This window comes from Lepidothrix coronata, unplaced genomic scaffold (assembly GCF_001604755.1).
Source record: "Lepidothrix coronata isolate B3197 unplaced genomic scaffold, Lepidothrix_coronata-1.0 Scaffold63, whole genome shotgun sequence".
In the NCBI taxonomy this organism is placed as follows: domain Eukaryota; kingdom Metazoa; phylum Chordata; class Aves; order Passeriformes; family Pipridae; genus Lepidothrix; species Lepidothrix coronata.
In genome coordinates this window covers 4488095-4507797 of record NW_016690243.1, presented here as the reverse complement: position 1 = coordinate 4507797, position 19703 = coordinate 4488095, and the positions used below count along the sequence as shown (strand labels likewise).

General features: G+C 34.4%; 1 protein-coding gene across 25 annotated transcripts in view; it reads right to left on the bottom strand.

The window, feature by feature from the left end:
- NRCAM (neuronal cell adhesion molecule) overlaps positions 1 to 19703 on the bottom strand; it is a 152235-nt gene that overhangs the window by 12829 nt on the left and 119703 nt on the right. For 12 of the 25 annotated variants that reach the window (XM_017817831.1, XM_017817827.1, XM_017817826.1 and 9 more), the window contains 8 exons: positions 19457 to 19579; positions 18264 to 18440; positions 17139 to 17174; positions 9513 to 9578; positions 8871 to 8996; positions 7643 to 7795; positions 4159 to 4290; positions 436 to 514 (listed from right to left, as the gene is read on the bottom strand). In XM_017817831.1, coding sequence (XP_017673320.1) covers positions 436 to 514; positions 4159 to 4290; positions 7643 to 7795; positions 8871 to 8996; positions 9513 to 9578; positions 17139 to 17174; positions 18264 to 18440; positions 19457 to 19579 — 892 coding nt within the window. The remainder of the gene's footprint in view (positions 1 to 435; positions 515 to 4158; positions 4291 to 7642; positions 7796 to 8870; positions 8997 to 9512; positions 9579 to 17138; positions 17175 to 18263; positions 18441 to 19456; positions 19580 to 19703) is intronic. The other 13 variants (XM_017817844.1, XM_017817845.1, XM_017817847.1 and 10 more) reach the window with 5 other exon arrangements.

Sequence of the window (19703 nt, the reverse complement as noted above, 5' to 3'; positions counted from 1 at the left end):
TTGGATTAGATGTTAGTACTGGCACCTGTTTTAAATGCGTTTGTTTTCAAGTCAACTTAACAGCAGATTGTCTTTACTAGGCTTCAACTGGAAATTTATTTTCAAAAAACCATAATGCTAAATGTGCCCTAACAGAAAGGACACTGTATCTATTTGAACTATCTGAAAGCTAGCTTTGTAAATAAAGATTCCACACTTTAAGACAATTGTGTTTGAAACTGGATTTCACCCTGTACTAGTAGATGGCTTATACTAAGCTTGGATAATTTCTTTTCTAATTCTGCGGTTGAAATGCTATCTATAGTTCTATATAACACTGGTTATAGAATCTTGGACACAGAAAATAAAAGTTAGTTTTGAATTAATAAGTGTGATACTATATACAGGACATGTGTGACATAACAGTGAACATGACCAATCACATCAGTTGCTCACCTGTATTCACCAAATGTTCCATCATCTTCTTTCATAGGTTGTATTTCTGGATCAGCATGTGCATCCTCCTTTTCCTTCACTAAAATATTTGAAATGGTAATATTTATCATGGAACTGCAAGATGAAAAACCCTAAGTCCTTAATTTCTCAAACTGATCACATTTGACAGGAACATGGTTTGAATAATTTTTTTAAATAGGACCTTAGGGTGTTACATTTTTTCTCTTGAAGAAAAAGATTTGTTAATTAGTTATAGAATTTTATTTTCATTCAAGTATAAAATACCGTGTGTCATTTTGCATTAGTAGAACATTTTCTTCCTTTCATTTCTAGAACTAAAGTTTTGTTAAAAATGCCACTATAATAATTTATTTACTTATATTATTATTAGAGCTATTGTTTATTGATATCTGAATAATTTAGTTTTACTTAACCACGATCTGTGTTTCCTCTTGATATTCGTCTCATACTGATTGATAAAACTGAATCAGATTCACTTGAGTTCACTGTCAGTTTGTACATTTTCTGCTTTCATTTCACACAATAAGACTCCAGGGAATTTTAAACAGTATTTTCAGAGTTATTAATAATGGAAAAAAACAGGCATGGTCTGTTAATTTCTTCTGTTCTATAACATGATCAAAAGCAAAGCAAAATCACCCACACTGGAACCTAAATTTAACACTATTGTATCTCTTGCAAATCTTTGGTATATGTTTAGTCATTGTTCCCTGGTGAGAATAAATCCAGGCATATAACTTGTCCCTGTACAAAAATACACGTAGCACAGAAACTTTGACACAGAAACCCACTAGCACCTGAGAGGTCAGATGTTTACAGATGACACATATTCATCTAAATAATGATTGTTCATGGAGTAAAATAATATACTGACTTGAAGCATTATCTTTATGGTTCTTCCCTTTGCCTTTTCATTTCTGTTTCTCTGGCAACTACTCAAATCTTTCCCTTGTTTAGCAGATACAGTTATAAAACCCAATATACAATATATTATCTTTTAATCTGGTAATTTCCACACTTAGTTTTTATATCATTAATTTATATGCTGTTATTTAAGAGGATATGAATCACTCCTGATAGTGTTTACTAAGTATATAATTGCAGTGAGGCATAACACCTGGGGATGTATCTGGCTGCTGTAATTTCATACTGAAGTAATTGATTGCTTTCTACAAACCATAGGAAATATCAAGATGACATGCTAAAATTATGATGAAAAAGAGTTCATAACTTTGATTTTCATAGATTTTCTTAACTCTGTGCTTCACATTTGTCACTACCTGTGGAACAGTACATTTGCAATGAGACAAGAAATAAAATTAGCTATAACGTCACTGCTATAAACACCAGTACATACCGAATCTGGAAATCTTATAAACATCCAAGGTATACCTTTATATATGTGTGTGTATATGCATATGTAGCTGTGCATAAAAAAATGAATACCTTACAGCTAATAATTCTGCAGAAGCTGAGAAAATGGCATATCAGGGATCCACAAAGTAATGTCAGCCTTAGCATCCAACTGCCTTCTACATTTTTACTCAAAAACTCTGTTTTGCCCTGTTCTTGATGGTGGTTCAAGTCCTCCCTACTCTTTTTAGTTCCATCACTTCCCTTGTTTCAATCTTTGAATTTTCATTTTCTTTTCTCAGTTCTCTCCACTGAGAGTCACTTTTCCTATATCCTCAATAATCTCATTTTTTTAAAAATAATTCAAATATAAGGAAAAAAACCTAAGATGATGTCTTCAACCTGTCATATAATTTTACATAACACTGTTCCTTAATAATCTGTCTTTTCTTCACGGGCATAGGCAGTTGGAACAGAAGCTTCCCTTGCTTAATTTTTGCTGTTACTACAAATCTTTGCTCTTTCTATAAAACAATTTAACAGTTAGACTGGGCAGAGTAGGATTCTTGTATTTAATGAGATGATTTTCTTATAAAAATAATCTGCTATGCTATGTTAAGCTATAAAAGATTCCCCTATGAAGAGGTAAAGTTCTTAGTGTTCACTAACACTAGTTTTCAGAAGTACATTGGTCAAAACAAGCAGGAGAAATTAAAACAAAGCATAGATTTTTTTTTTGTACTTTTGTAAGTTCATCCTGCTTTTTCATGCCCAAATTAAAAGTATCAGCTTCAAGAAGTTTGAGGTGACATCAGAAAAGCATTCTAGAGTCTGAATATTTATATAATTTCCAAACCTTTGGAGTCTGTAATATAGAACAGAATTTTTTCAGAAAGTCAAGATTTTACATGAAACTTAGCAATTGTACTTTCTAATGGAGCTAGGAGAGGAAAATGAAAAATCAAATTCTCATTTGATGCTTTAAGAATTAATACAAACACAGGTAAACCCAGATGACCAAATCACGGCTAGGGTATTAAGGAAAAGCTTATTTCGAAGGTCTAAATCCTAAATACACTGCTAAATCAAGCAATGGGCAAAAGAGCAGCCCAGAAAAAACTATTCCAGTGCTTTTATATAAACAGCTTTTGCATGCTTGTAACTTCAAGGCTGTGTTCCCCCTTGTGCTTTATGATCTCCCTCTCTCCCAGCAGGGGCTTCAATCATGTCTGTGAGAACTTTTGCCTCTTCTTGCAACCAGAGAGTTAACTTCTCAAAACAGACAGCCAGAAAAATAGGGAAAGAGTTTCATGGGAAGGAGTTTTTTCCCACTCCGGGTTTTTCCCAGGCCTAGTTTTCCCAGCAGTTAAAACCTCCTTGAGCAAAACTCTTTTTCCTTCTCGAATAAATCTTCCGCGTTTAACTTTCTGTCCCTAGATGCTCACCTGAAGTTCGTTCATAGACACTCATCCCTCAACAGCTGCTCTGAGATCCTCTCTGATAACACTACACAAACTGGTTCCCACTATCCTTTTCAAGAGAGCTTTAGTCTATGGACCTACTATATAAACAGAAATGTAAGACTGGAGACAGATATGTATGATACATATATGCACGAATACATACATACACATATACGGCTTCTATAATATGTACACCAGGAGGAATGAGAGTTTTGATAGGAGACATACATTGTATACTTCCAATTTTTAATTAAACATTATAAAATATACTTGGCCATTCATAGACCTAATACTAAGTAAAAACCCTTCCCTTCTTATAAAGAAAAAAATTATAGAATTAAAAACAGTCTTACTGAAGGATGGTAACTTCAGACTTAGCTGCAGAAATGCAGAGGCTGAAGACAATACAGATTCTCGGAAGGAACTGAAGGTACTTTGTATTTGAGACAAAATAACATATGAAGAGATTTGTCCTATGAAATACATTCCCCGTACTTTAAAGTAATGCAGTGGCCATGATCAGGTGTATGTTTCCACACTTTCTGACCAAATAAATAAATTGCAACTCAGCTCATTTTAGTGGATTGAACCCATCTGCACTACACTTCTGAAAGTGGAATATGCAGGTATTTCAAACCTCTCTAGAGAGGTCATGCAGTAATACCACTCTCCAGGAATGAAGGAGGTACTTCTCTTACGCTTAAATAGATTGAGGTTTTCTACCATTATGCAGATTGCTCTTGCCAAGCCCATCACATGATGACTGATTTGCCATATACACAGTGCAAATGTAACTCCGCAGCAAACGTAATTTTTCAGTAAACCTGAAATCTGTCTTAATGGATTACAAAGAGATGAATTTTACTGTCACTGTTAAACAGCATACCTGGATATTTGCCACCCTTATTCCTCCTTATGAAGCAAACAATCAGTAAAATCAAGATCAGAAGAGCAACAGCACACATAAGACCAATGAACCATCCTTGAGTAGCGATGTCTACCTGCCGGCTCGCCATTGCTAGAGGATAAAAGAAGAAAAATTAGATGTTTTGCTGCATTTAAATGCTATGCTAATTCAGATAAATAAAAGCCAGTATACAATGTTCATTAGGGAATAGCATTCACTGTGAAAAAAAACAGTATTAAGAAAGACAGTGAGTATTTTGTATTTTTATTACTCAAAATGTTTCCAAGTACATAGAACTTACTTTTGAGTATATAAGAATTCTGCCAACATTTAAGCTGAGTAACTACTTTGTGAAATCTGCACACACACTACATTGCTTTCCACAAACCTCAAAACTATTCTGAGCCATTTTACATGAATTAAACTACTGAAATGAAATAGCAAATTATAATTCACATAAACATGTCAATTGCATTCTCAAAATGAATAAAAAGCCAATACTCATTAGCTAAGGCATTTCCATCAGTGTGAAATGGGGAAACAGATGGGTCATTCAAGACCATAACATTCAATTTCAAATAAAAATTAAAAATGAAGCACCCTTTAAAACCTTATTAAACATCAGGTTTTCTGCCTTTCCTCAAACCTCATCCTACTCTTCCTACAATTTATCATGATTGCCATGATTTAGGCTTAGTGAGGGCTCAACAAGATGCAGTTGGGAAGCCTTTCCTTGGCATTATTTCTCCCCAAATGCTGAGTCTAGATGGAAGATAATGTAAATGATAAGCAAACTGCACAGGAAACACTATAGTCACTAATAATATCTATGTGGTCTCAGGGTTGGATCTCTCCTACTGGTCTCAAATACTGTAGGAGGATTTTTCTGGTGAAGCTTATTTTCTACTCTGCCATTCAGAGACATGCCACAGGCAACTGGACTTAGGATTTACTGTCTGGAGGAAGTGAGAAGGGTGAGAGGTGTTTGGGATGCTACAGAGAGAAGAAGATATGAAGTGGAGGAAGATGGACATCCATTCAAACCTACTGTGTTCATTCTTCACTTTCTTCTCCAGTCCTAAACCCCAAGTATGAAACTCTATGAAGAGTTGCCCAATAGACAGACTTCAAGCCCATGTCTCAGTGTTATTTTCTAGTTAAGAGAGAGGCTGAGATAGCTAGCTTGGAAAAGCAGCTTTCAATGGGCCCACATTCCTAAGGGTTTTCCAAGGACTCTATGAAAACTCAAAGTATTTCTGTTGTCTGGATATAGTATCTCCTATCCATTCCATACAGAAGACCAATTGTGGAGATATGATCGGGAGGCTTCTCAGCCCTTGTTTAAGAATATATTTTTTCATATTTTAGAAACTCTTTTTTTAAATGCACAATAATTTAAACTATTTTTGCATGAAAATCTTTACAGGTTATATAAATATATCCCTTATATACATGTATATTTAGACTTTATATACCACATATAAATTTATATAAAATATATGTGGCAATTTTAAAAAACAAAATCACAAAGGCTATCTTCCTCTGAACTATAAATCAAAATAAGATAAAACTTTGTTATCGCATTAGTGTTAAAATTATTTTGGGTTTTGCACATATGCATTCATAATAAGGCATTAATGTTGTATAATACATACTGCAACAAAAATGCAAAAGCACAATTCACATTCAAATGCAGTAAGAAATAGCATCAAGCAAAACAACTCGCATAAAAATATGCAAGATAGATGGAAAAGAGTAAAGATGAAAATTTATTTATGCAGATTTCTGTATTAACTTATTGCATATCCAGTAGGAAAGGGTTTCTAGATCTCTGTGCAACTTTTAAAATGGCACAACATTTCCTGCTTACGCTAAGCAAATTATCTGCTTCAGGCAGAAAAACTTTGACTGTTGAACCACTAATGCAGGAGTCAATGCAGTACTCTGGACTGGGAATGCCCAAAAAGATAAATCTGCACACTGGGAAAATGCTCTGTAGGAATGCTTGTCAAAGAAAAAAATGTGGCAAAAGCCTCACATTTGAAACGTTGCAGTTTCATTTCTATTAAGAACATATTCCGTATTCCAGTACTTTCCTCTTTGTCCACTCCATTTTTGCAGTGTTTAAAAGCTTTGATTTAGGCTGAAGACTGTGACACAAAATTTTTCTGTAAGACATAGATTATGTATATAATTTCATGCTGGACATTGAAACTTTCTATTATCAAGAAGCAGAAGAGAGTGTGTTTAAATTCACTTTTTCCTTAACTATTCAAGGGCCTGAGTCAACGTGACTAGGTAAGTACAGGATTCCTTGTCTACTGGCTCAGTATTTTTTATGCAGAAAGATGCTTTTGGGAAGGTTTACATTCAGTTTGTTTTGGATTATATTATAGTCTTGATCCTTGTTTACTGCTGCTTTAGGCTTTGGACTGTATTTGCATAAAATTTTACAGATATGCTTTTGTACCACTAGCTGTTTCTGGCTTTGCTTTTAGCTTGTACATATTTGCTTGGCACTGTTATTCAGCACCATGTTTTCAAAGCTTTCCTGCAACACGATAAACTGTGAACAGAAATAGAACAAAACAAACCAACAAAATTATTTTAGAAAGTGCTCACTTTCAAACTGGCATATCCATTACCTATTTTGTTGCCTGATAATCATTACATAATGTTCAAGCATATTTTCATATTTAAATTACTTTGTTATAACATTCTGGAGTTGGTGAGACTACTGCTATATAGCTATGCAGAGACCTAAATGCCTGGAATGAGCAGAAGTGGCTAGCAAAGACAGAAAATAATAGTAACAGCTGAACCAAGAACATGCTGTGATGGCAACAATGTATTTAGCATAACATCAAAAAACTTCCAATAAAGCCCTTTCTCTGAGTGAAATGGACAACCATTGTTGATTTGCTTACGAAGAAATAGGACGGCAATATGTACATAAGGAACTTATACAGACTTACTGATTCCTAGGATATAGATGTGGGATCAAAATCTATATAAAACCAGTATATGGCAGGAAAAGAAACATTTACAAGTAGGAATGCCTTAACACTGGTATAAATAGATCACATGAGACATCAAAATGAATCTGCACTGATTATGCAAATATTTTAGCTCTATTAAATGAGACATTACTTTAATACAGCCATTTAATTATATTAATTAGAAATATAAAAATAGGCCATCTCCAATGCACAGCACACAGATGGACTGTGAGCAGCGCATATCTTGCCCCTAAGTATAAACATCAGTCAAGCAGAGTGAATTGAAAGGATGGACACATTCATAACCTGGCATTATTTAGGAGTTTATAAAATAACATTGCTCTATGAAAGGAACATGCAAAGATGCCATCTACATCATCTCTTAGCTAGAAGCAGTTCAGCATTTCAACACCTGGTCTATCACGATTCTGACTATGATACAGAATTGGTACGGTGTGCCTCACCTGGACCTGTCTCAAACACATCCTCTGAACTCCTAAAACCAGACAGGCCCTCAGCACCAACCCGGACTTTATATGCTGTTCCTGGTGTTAAACCCTTTAAGACAAAGAAGCTTCGAGAACCATTTACAATTTCCTTTTTCCAATCTTCTTTGCCTACAAAAATTTTAGGAAAACAACATATTGGAATTTTAATTTTCTCTGTATTACTGAAAGTTTCTAGACAGAATACTATTGACAGTTACTTGACTAAACTATGGATCATCTGAAAAAAATAACTGTTCTCTCAAAAAATAATAAAATTATATAAAATTATGACTAATAGATTACATGCAATATATTGAAGAAGACATTGTACAGTAATTATGAAACTATTTTAAACATTTGTTCCATTGTACTAGAGAAATACTAACTTAATTTATTTTAAAATGTTTATCGAACTTGTAATTATAAAATACATTAAAATAGATTTTAATCTCTAATTAAATAACACTTTTGCAGTTTCGGTCAATATTTACTTTGGTCAAGAAATTCTATTTCAAAATCTGAATCTGTTTCTCTTATATCTTTATTCTAGTACAGTCTCATGTATTTCTCTGACTGATATCCAGAAAAATGCATTTATATCCCAGTTTTCAGATTATTCAACTTTACAGATAACTTCAGAAAGAAGGGGTATTTGAAAAGAAGTATCTTGCTTTTATTAGATAATTGTGTTTTAATTACTACTGGTATTACCAAAGATATAAACTTGGTTTTATGCCAAAAACAGTACATAAGTTGGTTGATATCTTCTTTTAAGTTCTAATTTAACAAAGAATATCTTATTTAATTTTTTTTTCCTAAATTGGGCATAATTTAGGAAAACTGTTATGTCCTATTTTAATGCAGGTACTACTGTACCTGTAATGTAATACATTTACTCATGTAATCACTGCATGATAAACAACCTAATGCAAACTACATTTTTACAAGTTCACATTCCAATGAATTTATAAAATAATACAAAGGAACAAAGGTTCATATTCTATCTAAGCATCAAACACCTGCTACACATTGATGTTTATTAAAAGGAAAATTATTTGATCTTCTTGATCAAATTTAAAAAATCATTTTTCTAGACATTTAAGAGCTATCATTAACACTGGGTCAATTTAAGACCACATTTACTATAAAGATCTTCGAAAATACATCTGAACACTTCAGTAAATTTAATGGAACGACTTCTTACTGCCTGCTACACCATATTCAACATAAAAGTTCGCATGATCTGGTCCCTCATACTCCCAACTGATATTGGCATAGGTCTCAGCAGCAGCTGTTGTAACATTTCTGATCCTTGGATAAAGTGGTTGAACTGAATACACAATAGAAAAACAAAGAATATGCAATTGTGATTTCATACATTTAAAAAAATATTCAAAGTTCCTATGTTACTTTAGACTACATAAAGCATACATTTGTCATTGTTTCCATTACTGGAAATTAGTGACTGCAGTAGTGTATTTTGTAATTGAATCCCAGGCAACTACTACACTATGAAATTATAAAGTAAAATCTATGTACTCTACTGAACACACCTTGTACCACAAAAACTGCCAAATACTTAAAAAATTCCTGCTTAAATACTTCAAAAACTGCCAAAATTCTGCAAAACATTATTTCTATTCATCTGGAAGTAAAATGCAGACAGCTGTAAAGTGAGAACATTGTCAGGGCAATGGGAAATGGTAGGACAGAAGGGAGGTATGAAGGTGGTACACTTCTCCCTTTATGGCATGTGGCATTGAATGGACTGCAAATGCCCCAACTGCAAGCCTTTATAGGATTTTGTCTCTGTTGCATTGATAACGATAAAAAAGGAAGACAATACCCTTATAGAATGTTGGACGGACAGTGTGCATGACTGGGGAGGTTGCAAAAAGGATTTCTGAGTATCCTTCACCATCAGAGATAGAAGGAAAGAAAAAATAAAGAGTAAAAACACTTTACATCAAAACGTAACATTTAAATAATACCGTAAAACCTTACCTGTAAAATAAATAATACATGCACACTAAGATCATGCAAGATTCAATTAGTTTTGCTTGTTAAATATGGAACAGCTCAATGATACCCATGTATTTGAAAACAAACTGAAGTATGCATGTACTGACAGCTTTACTTTCACAGGACATTTCTGAAATCAGCTTTGTTAACATTATGGATTCATGGCACCTTTAGACACTGGAACACTAGACATCAGATATTGGAAAGCCAATATCAAAATACTCTGGTGTGAAGGACACAAACCACTGGAATGCAAGAAGCTGCTCATTGTAAGGTACTGTGTCTTACTGCTGACATTCTGGTTAGACAACAGCACTTTTCACAGATATACATAATGCCCACATCTATGAAAAGAAGAGTTTCTCTCTTCAGCATTCTGTAATTAGCCACTTCTTTGCCCATATCTTAGTTCTTTGCTTATACCTTAGCTCCACTTATGCCTGTTACAAATTGACATATATCAGAGTATCTCTGCTTGCCTAATATTAATGAAAAAAAATAGATTTTAAGAGTTCCAATGATGTAATAGTGCAGATACAAAGAGAATGCTTCACTAAGGCATGAAATTTGTTTTAAATGAAAATGCCTTACTTGGTTTGTCACTGACTTTTCTATCCTGCTAAAAATATATTTTCTATTAGAAATAACATTAAAAATGCTTCCCAAAGGACCATGAAACTTCAGAGGTAAATCTTAGTCTCAGTAAAGATCAATGGCAGAATTCCAATGGTTTTAGCTACACAAGAAGAGGGCTGCACAGAATTTATCTATAAATTATTTTCTCCTTCAAACAGGATGGCTTTGTCCATATGGCCAACTGGAAAAAGTTTCGAGTTATACTCAGAGAAAATGGCTTACTTTGGCTCCTAGCACAGACTAAGTAATATGAGTGCCATGTCTAGAAAATTATAGTTTTTGAGTCTTTTATTTTTTAAATAAATTACGCAAATTCCATCAATTCTCCTGAGAATGTATTCTGATTATCACATGTTCTTACAATATGAGATTTTTTATCCCCAGATTTGCATCAAACTTTTCTTCTTAACTCTATTATAGTAGTACTCATTCAACAATTCAATCAGTTGTTGATTACTCCCCCATCTGATGTCTCTGTAAGTAAGTTGTGCTTATATATAATTTCTTTTACCAACCAAAATAATAAGGAATCTATTATTTAAATAATAATGAATATATTTATTTCTTGGTTAAAATCAGCTGAAGAAAATAAAATAGAAATCACTAGATTAAAAAGAAAAAAAGCCATCTAGGTTACTAAGACACCAACCCGAAGAAATACCAAAGTCAGAGCTGTCTGCAGGAAATCTAGCATGTAACCATATACACTATGCAAGGGGATTAGATTCTGTTTCTCTGTGCCACTTGAAGGCAGCAAGAGGAAAGAATGGCCATCTCTAAATTTAGGAGGGTGCAGAGTCTGAGATTGCAGACAGGATATATAAACTTCCTTCTTGATTTGCACATAGGAACAGGTGCTTGTAACAATCAGCATCTAAGCATCTTTACTGTGCCAAGAAAACAACTGCCTTGTATTCTAAATATGACTTTGTTTTGTTTCATTAAATTGTATTTTCTCAAAGCCATATTATCCTGGATTTTGGTCTTCCACAGAAGATGTCTAATTAGCATAACTATATGACTGATATCTGTCACTAATGTTAAAGACAGAAAAAACTGGCACACAGATGCCACAGCATTATCCCTAACTTCTCTCTTCTCATGCCTGAGCACCTTTGGGATGAAGGAAACTGTCTCATCTTGTGTGAAAGACTCCAGATGACAGAGAGCTTCTGTAACACTAAGGAAATTCAATAATCACTCAATCTCATCTTTTTCCATGTCCGGTTTCCAGTTTCTACTCTGACTGAAGAGTTTCCTGCTAGATTAAAGTATTTGGTAAAATTCTTTCTGTTCATATGATTGCATGTAACAATCAAGTTGATTCCGAAAGTTACCTTCATTTTCTTGGTGTCTTAGTTTCTAAATCCTCTCAAGTGACTGATTTATGGTTATATTTATCAGATGTACTCTTATCAGATTTTTACCAACAGCTGTTTGTATAGATTTATATATGTGTAGTATTTGGTCAGATCTAAATTCTGTTGTTTACTCCCTTTGAATACAGTGCACCAAGAAATTTTTTCAGTAGCACATTTCTTTTCAAAATTATTATTTTTGTAATTCTCTTCTTTTGCACTATTGCTTGATCTCATTTTCCATCAGGCCTGCAAAGTTTTACATGACTATGCACATAATTAGATAAAAGATGGCTGATGGATCCTTAGGTGATGAAAGCCCAGAGCTGAAGGGGTTACAACATTTAAAGCGTGTCTCTAATCCATCCAGACTTGTCTTCTCAATCACCACACCTCTAATTATAATTAACCTCTGAGTTTTTCAGTATGTTTCCCAGCACTGTTCACAAATGCAAAATGTGTCATTATCAGTTGGCAGAAACTCTCAGCGTGTGTGAGTGCCAGTTGGTGACAAGGGGAGGAGGGGAGGAAGCTTTGTTTCAGGGAATGGCTCTCGGTGGCAGAGCATTGTGCTCTTTCATATGTACCACGCACCATGTACAACGCTGTGCAGCAGTGCTGGCAAAGGCATCACTCTAAAAACTATGGGAATGGGCTGCCAGTAAGTTACAGTTTTTATACAGAATGACTCTTATTTGGCTACCTTTGGCAAATTAAGCTTTATTCCCACCTCAATATACTGCAACATTTAGCCAGTGCTGCTGAGTATGGTTTCATTCCTGTAGTGAGATATAGTATAGAAGCATTTGCCAATTGTTGAGGAAGAGGCCTAAGCTCCAACTAAAATTTCCCTTTCTTTTCAAATTAATTCCAGTGCTTTTTTACTGGAGTTTTTTGTAGAGTTTTGTTTAATTTTTCAGTCTTTCAGCAACACATTTCCTACAAGTAACAGTTAGACTTGGGCTGCAGAAACAGAATTTAATAAGACAGGACATGAGATCCGAAGGTATTTTAACAATGGAATAGGTACTCTTTCTCAAGATTTAGTCCAGAAGAACAACAAATCAAATAATCCCCAAGGTGACTAACTTTAGGAATTTTTATGGAATTCACCTGATATCCAGAAAAAAATTAGGTAAGTGACAAGCAAAAATTTGAAGACTAGTGTGAAATGGAAAAGAACCTGCAAACCAATATGACATAGACAATTAGTTAAAATGCATATATAAAGCGAAAAATAAATTTAAAGGAAAAAACTCACACCCACACACAAGAAAAGATAAAGAAAAAAGGTAATAGATTCTGCCAGAGCCTGTCAAAGAGGGGTTTTGGTATTGTTTGCTTTTTTAACCTATAACATTCAAGCTTTAGAATTATGGTAGGAGTGAATTTCATTTCTGGCAGCGAGAGATAGGCATTAGTCACTTCTGAGATTATTTAGGCCAATTGCAAGAGCATTCCCATAGTGTGAGAAATACAGAAGCCAAATAAAAACCACTAGAAATCATTTCACTGATAAGCATTTAGCATGGCATGGATTTTGCATGACATCTACAAAGCAAAAGGTGTTTGAGTAATTTTTGCACTGTGATAATAATAATTTTCTCTAGTCTAGCGTGCAAAGCATGAGCATTGTTCCCAGTAAACTTAAAAGAGGACAAAACAGTGGTTCTGCATAGCAAGCTGTACTGAAATCACATAGATACATATGGACAAGTCCACAGGGGGAGAGTGGCTGAAGGAGGAGTGCAAAAATACTGCACTTAACCTGACTGAAAAAGCAGCTTGAAATTGTTAGAAAGAAATATGGAGACATTATGTGAAATGATTCAAAGAGGGAGGGAAAGCAGATGGTGGACAGAGAAAATTATTTAAAGAACAGCATTTTGTATAGACAAAGAAAACTGAGATGATCCTGCCTTCTACAAAGAGATCAGAGATATGAACTCTGTTGAGACTCTAGTGAAAAGCTACATATTGGTGATTCAGCCAAAAGATCCAAAAAACCGGTTTCAAATCCAGAGGATAGACTATTTTTTTCTCCCTTGCAGCAAAAGGGAGTACTATTTGTCAATAATACTTAAGACGTGAAGTTCACATGAAGAAGGCAGACCAGACTGAGTACCACAGTGACAGGAAGCACTTGCTACAATTAAAGGTTACTGTGATCTCACAAACTTATTTTAATTGCAGTTCAAGACTACCAGTTACTAATGCCTGTGTGCATGCAGATTACAAGACCTTGCTTTCAAATAAAAACGTTGACTAAATCAAAAAGAAACTAATAAGTTAAATGAGAAGGCTTGTGAAATGAAGCTGACATGCCATGCCATTACTCCTACACTTCAGCTTACAATAAACATCCACTCCTGTGACTCTCTATTTTAACCAGTAACTTTCATTTCTATCACTGGTCAAATTGGTATTCCCTTCCTTCCTCTACAGACCAGTCCTTTAAAACTTCTAATGGAAAAGGGCAGAAAAGACTTGACTCCAGTGATCACCTGAGTCACTTTCCAGCTGCTTCTATACTTATTTTATATGTAATTGGGTTATTCTCCAATTTTTCATACCTCATGCCTGTGGTTAGTCGCCAATACATAAATAGCAATACCAATGCATACTGAGTATCTAGTACTGGATATAATATATTATGTTTTACATATGAAGTTTTAAGACACATTTAGAGTACAGATTATTAAGGAAAAAAAATATTTTTTCTTTGTAGTACCATAATTTGATCAAATTTAAGTAATTAATAACATTACAGTATCATAAAGGAAAAACTACAGTGCAAGTCAAACAGGATAGCTTTCCATCTAGCTAAATAACGTGTCTCATGATTTACTCACGTGCACTTGTGACAATAAAAGTAGTGAGACTATTAAGATCCTTAGATTTACCCTAGCAATATTTTCCCCTGCACTTTAATATATAGTTTTACTCAGAAGTGAAATATGTCCCAAGTGGCACAGCTTACTCAGGTTTAAATTATTTTAATTCCTCTAGGACATTGTGTCTAATGTTTGTGACTGGCCAAGCTGCATGTCTTCAGGGGCAGCTATCCAGTAGAAAACACCAAGTGCAGAAATTTCAGTGCAATTTGGTCTGGCTGAAGCTGGGACCTACTGTCTTGTTAACTTCCAAGATAAATGTGCTCACATTGAAATAAAAAGCATACTTAAATTTTCCTAGTAAAAAATCAAAAACTTGAGATATTTTTCATAGATCACGAAAAGGTTCAGAATATCTAAATTTCACCTTCTCCTTGGTTTGGCTTTGCGTCCAAATTAGTAAGAACTGTATAGACGTATAGGCCCTCCTGCACTTAACAGAGGAAGAAAAGTTCACTGCTGGGTACAGCTTCTTCTTGAGTGGGCTGAGCATTTCTATCTTCCAAATCCACCCACTCACGAGACCAAATAATTTGACACTTGATCTTGATACTATGATCCTCCTCTTTCTTACTCGCGGTCCCTGATCAGTAGCAAAACAGTTAACATGTTAACATAAGTAACCACTGAGAACATTAATCTCAGACCTGCAGCAACTCAGATGTCCTAACAGATGTCATGGCTTTAGTTCTGTTCCGTTTGCAGTTCCAATGTTTTCTTTGTAATTGTTAGAGCTAGATGCTACAGGAATATAGGAGAACTTTGAAACCATAAACAACATGGAACCAAACAAAGACATCTGCTTAGTTTTCGGAGGATCTGAGGCGACAGCTCTGAAATATGAGCTGCTCCAGCTTATCTTACAAGTAAGATGCTTTCTCCTAGCCACAGACTGTGATACAGCTATAATTAGACCTCAGTTTCACACAGAGAATCCATTTTTCCTTGCATGAGTTTTTAGAGTCAGCTATAAATAATGAGAACTTAATTTACATTTCTGCTGTTAATGTCCACGACTAAAGCCAGTTTGATTGTTCCAATCTGAGCTGACTTCTCAGCTACAACTAGACTAAAATAGCAAGGAAGATATGTCATTAAAATAATTCCACAACTCCACACACTTACCAGAAACACAGCTGATATTAGAATACACTTATATATACATATTAAAATATATATTAATTATATATGCACAAATACAGGCATACACATATATATATAGTCTGATGTATACCAGACTGAGAATGAATTTCTTTCTTATGGCTGTTATCATTCACAACACCTGATAATCAAGTGAAAAGAAACTATAGGTAAAACAATTTATGCTGTCTCTTCCAAGTTTGTAAAAAAATGTTGGGTATTTCATATACAGATTTTGATTTGGGATGTTTATAGTCTGGGAATTTGAAGCACAGTGTTCATTAGTGTTAACGACACCTGTGATTAAATGACACGTATGTATAGAGACATGTTTCTGACTTTGAGCTGCCTTACAGTTCTCAGGACAACCGTTGCTTCTGACAACAAAGGTAGCAAAATTCATAAAAACTGTTTGCAAAACTGCATAATAAAGAACTAAATATTATTGAATTCGGGAAGAAGGATGATAATAGGTTCCACTCACTGAAATGTCCTCAAGTACTCCCTCACAAGATCTGTTAATCTAAAACAGCAGGAAGACATTTGTCTGTATATTCAATCATAGAATCATAGAATCATAGAATCAGCTGGGTTGGAAGAGACCTCCGAGATCATCAAGTCCAACCCTTGATCCACTACCACTGTGGTTACTAGACCATGGCACTAAGTGTCACATCCAGTCTCTTTTTAAAAATCTCCAGGGACGGAGAATCCACTACTTCCCTGGGCAGCCTGTTCCAATGTCTGATCACGCTCTCTCTAAAGAAATTCTTTCTAATATCTAACCTAAACCTCCCCTGGCACAACTTGAGACCATGCCCTCTTTTCTTGCTGATAGTTGCCTGGGAAAAGAGACCAACCCCCACCAATCTGACACCTGAGAACTGAGAAGTATACAGAGAGTATTGTCAGTCATCTGTCTCTTATGCAGAGTTGGCTTGCAAATGACATAAATGTGATCAAATAATAGCATTAATCCACAGTGACAACAAGAATGAACCTACTTTTTAAAACAAAAAAATGCACATGGCACAAGCAGCAAAAGGATCTCCTTTGCAAAAGTGCTGGTTTTTTCTACTCTGGCTAATCAATGCTAGTGCACCTGGACCCTGAATATTTATGACAGTGACATACATCTGTTTAATGGTCAGAAATAATTAGATTTTGCTGAAGCGAAGCTAATGAATTCCCCTGGAACTCTGTGGCAAAATAAACAGATGAAAGGTATTAATAAGCATTCTGTGTTCCTTAAAAAAACCCAAGAAACCCAAACAAGAAAACCCCACAACTCTTTTCTCCCAGCACTGATTGTACTTTGTATAAAAATCTGTAGTCCGAGATTTTCTGTCCTTACCACTGCAATTTCCCCATTTGCAACACTGCAAAATCCACACATTAATATATCATGCAGTTTCATTTTACCTTTGCCTGCACCTACAGCAGGATGGAGAATACCAGCTTTAATGGAGGAAAACAAGAATAGGAACACTATATAATTAGATACAACACCAAAGGGAACATACATATATAACTTCATAATAAAAACCATGCAGACTAGATAAAATGTATTAATTCAAATAAATTAGAAGCTAAACACTGACAGACTGCTACATGACAAAAATTAATATACATGCATTTACAAAATTTTATTGTTCATACTTGTTAAGATTCCATATTTAAAATAAATGCAGTTTAATGCAACCTTAATATACAGTATCAGAGAAATTGCATTGCATACCAACTCATCTATGACAACAAATGATATCTTTAACTAAGTATAAAAATATGTAAAAAGATGCTACTGAAATAGACTTTTTATATTAAGATGAGCAAAATAATAAAAAAATTCCGTGCAAATTTCCCAGTGGCTTTAAATTACTTTTATTTTATTAAGCTTTCATATTTAATTAAACAACTTCAACAAAAAAACCTGCCAAAATCAAAGCTCTAGAATGCCTGTAAATATAAAAATCAATAGTGACGGGATTTAACAATATACTTGGTAGTTTTTAAATGCTATACAATGCCACCAGTTACTTGAGGCCATAGAAGACAATTTTATTGCAACAGCTTTACAGTTTTTTGCCAGCTCTGTGAAAAAAATTTAGACTCCACAGAAGTTGTTGCATATCTCAAAAGCCAAAAAACTTCCTCTAGTTAAAAAGCTGGATCATTTCTGTATTTTTCTCTGTGACCAAAGATGGTCAATGAAGCAGAACAGGTGAATAGACAAAGACCACAAAAAATGTAAAGTTATGTGGAAGTTGAAGCCCAGAAAAGTGAATGTCTTAGAGCTTTTGAGTTTATATCAAAAGAAGGGGCTTTACACCTCTTTTGGGGCTTCCACTTCAGTACAAAACCTTTGCATGTATTTTCTTAAAAACCATTTAACATATTTTATTAGTTCATAATACAGTTAAGAAAGCTCTAGGAAAAAAATCACTAGGGCCTATTTCCTTAGTGAAAGGAAGTAATAGCAGTATTTTTAATACAATCTGTAATGTTTTTTTAAACGCAATGGATTTTCCTTATACATACCCATCTTACCTTCATCCATAATTGTTACTGCTTCCTCAGTTATCTGACTTCCTGATCCAACTGAAGTTTGTGCGTTAAAGTAAAACTTGTACCGTGTGCTGTAATTTAAATTTTTTAATATCAAGCTGCTCTCGTTGGCAGGAATTCTTATCTCTACCAAGGGACCCAATTCATGTGTGTTGTTGACTGTTGTTACCAGAAAAAGAAAAAAAAAGTTAGGAAAGTTGAGTATACTGTCATTGTGTTAAAAAAGGCTTTTTTGGTTTGCATATGTAAAGAGTCTCCTTTGTGTAAAAAGGATCAGTTCAAGGGGCCAAAATTAACAGGGAGATAATTAACAGGGAAATTAAGAGGCACTTAAAAAACGTGCCAGTTTTTAAAGTTCAAGTTCCATTCTCATAAATATCTAAATCCAAGGCAACTGAGTTCACATCAGATCATCTGAACTTACACGGAGTTGAAACACTGATCATTAAAGAATTCTGAAACTCTAAATTCAGTATCCTTAGAAGAAGAAAATACTGAAGTGACTTTTGTCAAACACCAAAGAATAGTGGAATTTGCTAAGTGGAAGAAAGTAAACTTCCTTAATCTGTTCCATGTACACAAAACTCTTAAATTTCCACTGTCACTGCTGACAAATTTCTGGGTTAAGTAAGCAGCTGGGATCCTAAAGAAGTGATTTAATAGCTTTGATATTAGTAAATGGCACATTTATTAGTTTTGCATTTTAAAATTACAATACCATGACAATTGAAACAACAGAAGACAATGTATTTGGACGTCTTTTGATCTGTTTCTGATGATAATTTCTGTGCAGTTAGAATATAGAATTTGTAAGTAGTAGTATCTTGCATCTCACTTGGATGCCACTTGTATGTAGGACTTCACCTCCATTTTTCTGTGAAGTATGATTTGAAGAAATAAAAGAAAAATGCTAACCTTGTACTTGAGCAAGGAAAGTTTTCCAAATACAACTACCTCTATTATCAAAATATATTAATTTTTTTCAAACCTGACATCTACAATGCAATTATATCTTTTTTACATTATATATTAACATAATTTTTTCTTCATAAACAGATTACTATTTGGTAGATGTATCGCCTAAGTTAGAGTTATATCACAGAATGGTTTGGGTTGGAAAGGACCTTAAAGATCACCCAGGGCCAACCCCCATAATATATTCATAATTAACTTACTTGGCTGAAACTTCAGTATATATGATGTCAAAACACCATTTGGATGGGTAGGTGAACCCCACTCCAGAGTCAGAGAGTCCAATGTTGGGTTAGTAATCTTCAAATAGGAGGGTGAGCTAGGAACTTTTAAGAAGAACATACAGTAAATACAAAGTAGATTAACTTTAAACAGGTCACGAATAATTAACTCTTAATAATATTACTGTATTGAGACAGATTATTATTTTATGATGTCCAAGCTTATGTT